The following is a 10,239-nucleotide window of genomic DNA, read 5'->3' as shown; positions in this document are numbered from 1 at the left end:
TTCAGCAATATAAAAATATTTATTACAAATACAACATACCAAATTAAAGAAAGACACATGAAGAGCAAATACTTACAAACATGTTTGGGGACACTGGGAGCAGAAGAAATTCACAATTAGGTCTAAAACACACAACATCCCCATTTGACTTTCACGTTTCACACAAACACCATGAATCGCATAAGATAGGTATGAATTGGCCCTCATGGAACATTTGGCAACAGCTCAACAATAGCAGTTCAAAGACTTCATTCATATTCATTGTAGCAGAATTATTGTTCCATATTCTAATGAATGCCTGAATGAAATATGAAATATTCAAAATATGACCACGGGAAACATTTCAGGGCAACATAGAATAATAGGGTTACCATTGGGAAATGTCGAGGCACCTTGTTGTACTGTACTGTACTGTACTGTACTGTACTGTACTGTACTGTACTGTACTGTACTGTACATCAGTAGCTCTCAAACCTTTTCATTTCAAGGATCCCCTGTTTGGTATTTATTAGGCCACAGACCCCCCTTAACTCTAACAGTGTACAAATGGAACCATTGGTTCCATCAGAGTTACAGACATAAGTGTCCACTTGGTTCTTAACTATAAATCATTATGCTGGTCGAGACCCCTTGGAACCCACCCACTCAAGGACTCCTGGGGGTCCGCGGACCGCACTTTGGGAACAACTAAATGGACATGAAAACATTCCAGTGGTCAACGTTTAGACATCAGGTCCAGGCAGAGTGTTGGAGTGGTCAACGTTTAGACCCCCTGGGACAGGGTGACCCCCTTGGACAGGGTGACCTCGCAGGAACACCTTCCCTCCGCTGTCACCCCTGCTGCTCAGGAAGTGAGACACCAAGCCATACAGGAGGGGCCTGCCAAAAGAACCCTGTATCAGCTGACATACAGAGCCCAATGTATTTCATTGAAGTAGTAACAATAATATTGACTTTTTTTTCCTTTCAAGTCCTGATGAACTTACACAGATTTGGAGCCTGCGTCCTCCACTACTTTCAGTTCATTCTCCAAGAACTGTCTGTCCAGAGGAAGTTCAGGCTGGCCGGACTCTGAAAATGGTAAACGGTAAATGGTGCATTTATATAGCGCCTTTATCCAAGGCGCTTTACATAGATTGTGCATTACATTCACCCATTCACACACACATTCATACAACGATTGCGGCGGAAGCCATGCAAGGTACCAACCAGCACATCGGGAGCAATTTGTGGTTCAGTGTCTTGCCCAAGGACACTTTGACATGTAGACAGGAGGAGCCGGGATTCGAACCGCCGACCCACGGATCATTGGACGACCTGCTCTACCTCCTGAGCCACAGTCGCCCCTGAAAGAACAAACCTGGGCCGAGTTAAAACCCATTTAGACCTGAGGACGATTCTACAAAATGTCTTCTAAATCCTGACAGTTTTCTAAAAAACCTATGTTTCTATGTCAGTGGTGCTCAACAATTTCATGTCAAGGACCCCCAGAATTATCTGTATTTGGCCGCTGACCCCCCATCTGAAAATATGTACTTCCAGGGACCCCCCCCCCCCCCCCCCAGAAGCAAAGATTTGAGTTAATAATGTTCGCTCTGAAAGAATATATATTCATTCTTGCACCACATTTTCACGATTTTTCAAAAATAGCAGACCTACAAGCTCGTAGCGCGGCACTCGGTGCCGCGCTATGAGCTTGTAGATCTGCTATTTTTCAATAGCTAAAGTATAACATAATGCTTACAACACCAACAGGGGTTCCCGTCCTGAATGAGTTAAAGTCTGCCGATCAACAGTGGCTCAACAACATCATGTGTTTTAGGACTGGTGGGGGGGGGCCTCAAATCAACAGCACAAATATTTAAAACTTTTCATTCATTTTTCATTCATGATCAATGAAAGAATATATTTTTAAATGGCTGATCTACAAGCTCGCAAATTACTACTTTTGCTGGGGAATAAAGGCGCTTGAGTGCCAACTGCCAAGCTTCTACGGAGGCCGTGTAGCGGTACTTGTTGTGGTCATTTAGTTCTACTAACTAGACTCACCCGCAGTGAGCACGGAGGCCGTGTAGCGGTACTTGTTGTGGTCATTTAGTTCTACTAACTAGACTCACCCGCAGTGAGCACGGAGGCCGTGTAGCGGTACTTGTTGTGGTCATTTAGTTCTACTAACTAGACTCACCCGCAGTGAGCACGGAGGCCGTGTAGCGGTACTTGTTGTGGTCATTTAGTTCTACTAACTAGACTCACCCGCAGTGAGCACGGAGGCCGTGTAGCGGTACTTGTTGTGGTCATTTAGTTCTACTAACTAGACTCACCCGCAGTGAGCACGGAGGCCGTGTAGCGGTACTTGTTGTGGTCATTTAGTTCTACTAACTAGACTCACCCGCAGTGAGCACGGAGGCCGTGTAGCGGTACTTGTTGAACTCCAGGTACTCGCGGATGAGCTCGTTGATGAGCAGGTTCTCGTGGGACAGCGCGGGGCGAGTCTCGCTCTGGTCGTCCAGCGCGCTGAACACCTCGGCTCTGATGCAGGCCTTCAGCTGGCTCAAACACCGTGGGATTCCAGCGTTTCTCTCACGGCTGGAAGAAAAACAACAAACAGTTTGCATTGGTCAACGTACAGTCATGAATCAGTGGTCACATTAACTAAAGTACCCCCTGAGATTAAGTACATTTACTCAAGAAGTGATTGAGCAGTGATTCTCAACCTGTTTTATTTCAAGGACCCCCAGTTGTACATGCATTAGTCTACGGACCCCCATTTAATGCCATTTTTATCTCTGGGACCCCCAATTCATATTGTAAAATCAATGCTAATGTAAATCAATGCTAATGGACCCTAACGGGTCCATTTGGTTCCATCTGTACACTCAGGCCCCTTTTCCACCGGTTGGTTCCCAATGGGAACCGGTTCAGTTCTTTTTGTTTTTTAGTCCATGAGCCAGATCTCCAAAATTGAAACGTTAATTATGAATTGAGTGTGAAAAACCATACCTATATTAGATTGTTATCACCATTAAACTTCCCCAATTGAGTACTTACTCGAAGACAATGATTTATTGAGCCAGATCTCCAAAATTGAAACGTTAATTATGAATTGAGTGTGAAAAACCATACCTATATTAGATTGTTATCACCATTAAACTAACCCCAATTGAGTACTTACTCGAAGACAATGATTTATTGCAATACAAATTTTACATTTTTAAATATGCAAATGAGGTATTATGTAGGTAAATATGCAAAATAATTGAAAATATGAAAAAGCTACTACTGTGGAAGGGTTATCATGTATTAATTTACTTGTATTGATCCTATAAACAATTTAATATAGGGTATAGTTTGCCCACCAATTTTGGAGCTCTGGCTCATGGACTAAAAGCCAAAAAGAACTGAACCGGACTTGGTGGCCATAGCAGAACAGCAGCAAGCAGCAGCTCAATCTGATTATCTGACAACATCTTGATAATCCCATACATTTTCTTACATTCAAGGTTCTTAACGTATTTGTAAGTGGGTTTATCACCATATGAGAGTGAAAATAGACGGAAACCAGTTCAAGCCCAAGCTCAGGTTCTTCTGCCTGGCCTAGGCTGCAGTAGCAGCCCTGCAAACACCAGGCCAGGCTGCAAAGAGCCAGCTACCATGGGGCCTAGGAGCAGCTAGCCACCACGTGGGTAGCAGGTGGCCTTCACCAGGTAGCAGAAGCACCTGGTCACCAGACCAGGCCCTGAAGCAGCCAGCCACCACCGGGCAGCAGGTGGCCTTCACCAGGTAGCAGAAGCACCTGGTCACCAGACCAGGCCCTGAAGCAGCCAGCCACCACCGGGCAGCAGCCAGCCAGCAGCTAGCACCACCAGGCAACACCGAGGAGCTACAACCAGCTAGCCAGCAGACCGGGCCTAGGAGCAGCCATCCACCACCAGGCAACACCGAGGAGCTACAACCAGCTAGCCAGCAGACCGGGCCTAGGAGCAGCCATCCACCACCAGGCAACACCGAGGAGCTACAACCAGCTAGCCAGCAGACCGGGCCTAGGAGCAGCCATCCACCACCAGGCAACACCGAGGAGCTACAACCAGCTAGCCAGCAGACCGGGCCTAGGAGCAGCCATCCACCATCAGGCAGTAGCCAGCTTTCACCAGGGAGCAGCAAGCAGCCAGGGAAGATGGCTGGAGGAGCAAGAAAGAAGCTGGGCAAGAACAACAAGGGTGATGAACAAGCCAGTGACTACGAGGGAGAGGCCTCCACTCCTGCTGAAGAGGAGACTGAGCTTGTCACCATGGCCTCTGTCAGAAAGCTGATCAACCAAATGCTATGTCAGCAGAAAGCCCACTACGTGGAGATACTGGACAGACAAACTGACACCTTTAATACGTTTGTCCGGGTGATTCTGGACTAAGCATGCTCCAATTAAGAAGCTCACTGTTAGATCACTTAAAGGACTACTTCACCACTTTTCAACATTTCTTCATATAATTGGTCCTCACTAATGTTCATGATAAAACACCCCAATTTTTTCCTACTCAGTCTGTGTCTCATAGGTGGGCTTTGGGCAGTTCGGACACCCGTCCACCAGTGACATCATCATTAGGCAGATTTTTTTTTAAACAAGATTTGTTTTAAAATATAATATATTTTTATTATCGTGAGAACGATGGCTTCAACTTTTGCATTGCAACTTTTCAGGAAAAGAAAGCCTGCCGTTTCTACTAGCTTGGATTCACCATCGATGATGTCACTGGTGGACGGGTTTCTGAACTGCCCACAGCCTTCCTATGAGACACAGACTGAGTAGGAAAAAATGGTGTTATTTTATCATGAACATTAGTTAGGACCAATTATAGGAAGAGAAGTTGAAAAGTGGTGAAGTGGTCCTTTAAAGCACCTTGGCTAGATGACGAATTGAGAAACAGGATGAGAGAAAGAGATGTACTGAAAAAGTCTGCTATCATATCAGGTAATGTAGCAGATTGGCAAGCCTACCGCTCACTAAGAAATAAAATAACTAAATTAAATAGACAAAAGAAAAAAAAATACTATCATTCTAAATTTGAGGAGTGTCATGGAGACAGTAAAAAACGTTGGAGAGTACTTAATGATGCTATGGGTAGAAGTAAAATGGCCAAAACACCCTCATTTATTGAACTGAATGGAGAATTCATTACTAAACCTTCTGATATAGCAAACTACTTCAAACAATACTTCCTCAGTAAAGTGAACACACTAAGAAATCAAATGTTGCCTGTGAGTGGTGGGCTGTCCAAAGCTATAATACTAAATCATATTCTGTGTGAGAAGGATTGTGTGTTTGAATTCAAGCCTATCAGTGTTGATTGTATGGTAAAGCTACTTCATACAATTCAGTGTGATAAACCTTGTGGGTTTGACAACATCGATGGCAGATTGCGTCAGTTATCAGCTAAATCAATTGCTAAGCCTGTAGGCCATATTTTCAATTTATGTTTTAAGGATTGTGCTTATCCTGATTTGTGGAAAATTGCAAAGGTTACTCCTCTGTCAAAAAACAGTAGGGAGCCCTTTACATGTCCAAACAGTAGGCCTATCAGCATTCTGCCTGTTTTGAGTAAGCTTCTGGAGGGAGTTATGTTTAAGCAGATCCAGCAATATTTTGCAGATATCAACAATATCAACTCAGATTTACAGCATGCATACAAATGAAATGATTACTATATTTACCCAGGGTATCTGGGCTAAGCTCAAGAACTTGTTTCCAGCCAGGCCCTGCTCATAGAACACATTTCATCGTAGTGGTTCAATGCCTTGTTCAAGGGCACTTCAGCGGTGGTAATTTTAACATGTCGGACGGCTGATTCGAACTGGCGACCTTCCGGTATCAAGACCGCTCCGCTATCCGTTCGGCCACCGCAGGTTACTCTAAAAGTACTGCACTGACATGTCTTACTGATGAGTGGTTCAAACAGATTGACATGAAGTCAGTCGTTGGGGTGGTGCTCTTGGATTTCAGTGCAGCCTTTGACCTTATAGATCATGAGTTACTACTCTTGAAATCAGCATATGGATTCAAAGATTCTGCAATTGATATATTGAAGGGATATTTAGTGCAGGGAACAATGTGTTATGTTCAATGGTTCCCTTTCAAAGATTGAGACACTTAAGTGTGGAATTCCACAGGGAAGCTGTCTTGGCCCCCTTCTTTACTCTATTTTTGTAAATGATATGCCACATGTATTAAAATATGCAGGTATGGGGATTTATGCGGATGACACGACTATGTATGCATCGTCAGAGAGTATTGAACACGTCAATGAGGTGCTTCAACTAGAGTTAAACCTGGTTTCTGAATGGATTATGGGAAATAAGCTGAAGTTGAATGTCTTAAAAACTAAATGTATTGTAATTGGTTCTAAATATGCTCTCAGGACAGATCAGAAATTAAGCCTCTCTTTGCAGGGTGCTGCGATTGAACAGGTTAAATAAGTTAAACTGTTAGGTGTCACTATTGACCAAACACTGTCATGGTCCACTCAGATCAATAATACAGAGGATGAGTAATGACATCTATGCCATTAGAAGGAGTGCTCATCTGCTAACTAATATAACAATCAGACTAGTCATACAATCTCTAGTTCTGTCAAATCTGGACTACTGTCTGGTTATCTGGTCTAGTGCATCAAAGCAAGAACTTAGTAAACTTCAGCTTGCTCAGAACAGGGCAGCAAGACTAGCACATTGCTCTGTCAGGACTAGTGTGGATGCTATGGGTTAGGGTTAGACTAGCACTGCATTGCTCTGTCTGGACTAGTGTGGATGCTATGGGTTAGGGTTAGACTAGCACATTGCTCTGTCAGGACTAGTGTGGATGCTATGGGTTAGGGTTAGACTAGCACTGCATTGCTCTGTCAGGACTAGTGTGGATGCTATGGGTTAGGGTTAGACTCTGTCAGGACTAGTGTGGATGCTATGGGTTAGGGTTAGACTCTGTCAGGACTAGTGTGGATGCTATGGGTTAGGGTTAGACTCTGTCAGGACTAGTGTGGATGCTATGGGTTAGGGTTAGACTCTGTCAGGACTAGTGTGGATGCTATGGGTTAGGGTTAGACTCTGTCAGGACTAGTGTGGATGCTATGGGTTAGGGTTAGACTCTGTCAGGACTAGTGTAGATGCTATGGGTTAGACTCTGTCAGGACTAGTGTGTATGCTATGGGTTAGGGTTAGACTCTGTCAGGACTAGTGTGGATGCTATGGGTTAGGGTTAGACTCTGTCAGGACTAGTGTGGATTCTATGGGTTAGGGTTAGACTCTGTCAGGACTAGTGTGGATGCTATGGGTTAGGGTTAGACTCTGTCAGGACTAGTGTGGATGCTATGGGTTAGGGTTAGACTCTGTCAGGACTAGTGTGGATGCTATGGGTTAGGGTTAGACTCTGTCAGGACTAGTGTGGATGCTATGGGTTAGGGTTAGACTCTGTCAGGACTAGTGTGGATGCTATGGGTTAGGGTTAGACTCTGTCAGGACTAGTGTGGATGCTATGGGTTAGGGTTAGACTCTGTCAGGACTAGTGTGGATGCTATGGGTTAGGGTTAGACTCTGTCAGGACTAGTGTGGATGCTATGGGTTAGGGTTAGACTCTGTCAGGACTAGTGTGGATGCTATGGGTTAGGGTTAGACTCTGTCAGGACTAGTGTGGATGCTATGGGTTAGGGTTAGACTCTGTCAGGACTAGTGTGGATGCTATGGGTTAGGGTTAGACTCTGGCAGGACTAGTGTGGATGCTATGGGTTAGGGTTAGACTCTGTCAGGACTAGTGTGGATGCTATGCATGCCAGGCTGTCATGGACGAGGGTGAATGAAAGACTGGCATACAGCCTTATTCTGTTTTTAAAGAATGTACATTCCTCACAGAAACCCTTCAGTTTGTTTCTACAGTTATGACCTGCAAATGAAAGACATGATTACAATACTAGACATGCACTAAATGGTCACTTTACTTTTCCTCTGCCCAAAACCAATGCACTTAAGAAAACAGTCATGTACAGAGCCATTGCATACTGGCGTACGCTCCCCCCACATTGACTCTAACAAGAAATAGACATACATTTTATTTCAAAAGGAAACTCAAGGCAGCAATAATCAGAAAGGAAATTATATTAAATTAGGTTCTTATTATATTTTCGGACTGACAAATCTGTTTTTCTTTTTTTCTTTTAATTTTACCGTTATAAATTTAGTTTTTTAGGTTTGTGTGTTTGTTCAGAAACATGGATCATTTTATGATTTGTATTGTCATGTCATTTTTGCCTGGACCCCAGGAAGAATAGTCTCCACTAACGGTGTAGACTAATGGGGATCCTTAATAAACTAAACTAAAAATAGTAGAATGAGAGAACACATTCAAATTGGGTTGACAAGTCGTATGCAAATGTTCTAACGGCAGGGATAATGATAAGCCATTATGTACATCTGACTGTCTTTTTATAATGTTATTTAGTGTGACCCTTTATAATGTTATTTAGTTATATTTATAATGTTATTTAGTTATTTAGACCCTTGCATGAAAGCGTACGTTTATGTTGACTGCATACGGCAACATATTAGCAAGCAGACAGGAAATAACCTAATCCTTGGGAGTCTTAAAGCCAAAATGAATCCTGTATCGTCATGGACTGTTTTTTATTTTCCAGAAATGCCAAAAAATAAAAAGAAGGCAGCTGTCCCAGTTGCCATCCATGATGACGGTAAGAGAAACGGAGCTAACTACTTTATTTGTAATTGTTTGCTGTGGTTATGACCATGAGGCAGCGGTGGCCGAACGGTTTGCGGAGCGGTCTTGATACCGGAAGGTCGCCAGTTCGAATCCCCGGACCGGCATTACCACCGCTGAAGTGCCCTTGAGCAAGGCATTGAACCCCAACCATGAAATGTTCTATGAGCAGGGTGTGGCTGTAAACAAGCATCTCGAGCTTAGTCCACTTCCCTGGGTAAACAAAGAGCTTTGCTTTTTGCTTTTACCAGAGCCATTGAGGAGTTTGCCACCTGTGTTCATTCCATTTCATTTCACGGCAATAGCAGATCATATAAAACTGGTTATCGTATAATGTGCATTTGCTGTAAAGCACACTAATCCAAAGTGAACACTAATCTAAAATTATGCATTTATGGCTTGGTTAATGCTTATGTGCAATTTATATTATAGCTAATGTTGAACATGTCACTGCTGTGTGGCTCGGTTTTAAGTATTTGGGCAGGAGGCTTAAATTGGCTTTGGCTAGAAACCCTAAATGTATGCCCAAAGGTTGTCATAGGTGCTCAAAATAATCAAGGTGAGACAACCGCCGTGATTTGTAATTGTCTTTACCAAAAGTAGTCGTCCTATAAGTTCATAACACAGCTTGCACATCCGACAATGTTTGCCAAAAGTAGTCTTATCGACTACAATCTTGCAACACATCAAAATGTTTGCTTCAGAATAGAGACGCTATCTTGTTCTTTCAGCCCCAGTGTTGGCTATTGGAAAGAGGGGTGCTGCTGGAAAGAGGGGTGCTGCAGGAAAGAGGGGTGCTGCTGGTTCCACTGTTGCTTCTGATTCGCAACAAGGTAAATGAGAACACAAACTAGTCAATCGATCTCACAAGTCATGACACGTGTAGATTGGCTATTTTTAAATTGTTACTCTAGAATCGTGATGCTACTTTTTATGGTTAGAACACCAGTGTACTTGCAAACTCTTCTCTTTCAGCCCCAGGGGTGTCCGCAAAGCAGAGGGCTGCGGTTGGTTCTAAGAGGGCAGGTGGTTCTGCTACGCAGAGGGCTGATTTGGCTTCTCTACAAGGTAAGTGATAGCACACATATTGTGTTTGGCTATTTTAGGCAAAGACTGCTTTGGGTTAAAATGTCTACTACTGCATACAAATATGTGCCTCAGTTTGAACATTTAGGTATAGACTATAATCACATGGCGACCATGTTTGCATTGGAACGACAGGGTGGCATTTCATTAACTTGATGGCATGATGGCTGCCGTGAATATAGTCAATTGTTGTGTCATAGAATCATTCTTTTCCCAGATATGTCTACAGTCCCAGAGACAGCCGCTGACAATGGGGCAAGCCCTGTTCCAGATGTTCCAGGTAAGAGTACGGAACATTTACTTTGATTGGCTCAGCAGCAGATTTGAAACGGAAATGCATATGAAGGTGTAGTGTTCATCTGCTGCTGAGCCAATCAAATGACACTGAGGAAATTACCTTA

The 10,239-nt window shown here is 43.5% G+C and overlaps 1 protein-coding gene across 3 annotated transcripts; it reads right to left on the bottom strand.

Moving 5' to 3' along the window:
- LOC306921038 (centrosomal protein 20-like) lies at positions 1 to 6,709 on the bottom strand. Of its 3 annotated transcripts, none has more exons than XM_079498106.1 (4): positions 4,533 to 6,709; positions 2,390 to 2,586; positions 987 to 1,071; positions 1 to 879 (listed from the first exon to the last, which is right to left on the bottom strand). In XM_079498106.1, the coding sequence occupies exons 1-4, from the start codon at positions 4,595 to 4,597 to the stop codon at positions 723 to 725; spliced, it is 504 nt and encodes a 167-aa protein (XP_079354232.1). In that variant the 5' UTR covers positions 4,598 to 6,709; the 3' UTR covers positions 1 to 722. The 3 variants fall into 3 exon arrangements, 2 of the variants coding, with proteins under 2 accessions (XP_079354232.1, XP_079354233.1); XM_079498107.1 differs by having other exon boundaries at positions 769 to 902; XR_013789727.1 differs by lacking the exons at positions 1 to 879; positions 987 to 1,071; positions 4,533 to 6,709 and adding an exon at positions 3,533 to 4,512 and having other exon boundaries at positions 2,450 to 2,586.
- Positions 6,710 to 10,239: the final 3,530 nt, after the last annotated feature.

The sequence above is a fragment of the Electrona antarctica genome, assembly GCF_951216825.1.
Source record: "Electrona antarctica genome assembly, chromosome: 4".
Lineage (NCBI taxonomy): Eukaryota > Metazoa > Chordata > Actinopteri > Myctophiformes > Myctophidae > Electrona > Electrona antarctica.
This window is presented reverse-complemented; position numbering and strand designations above follow the sequence as displayed.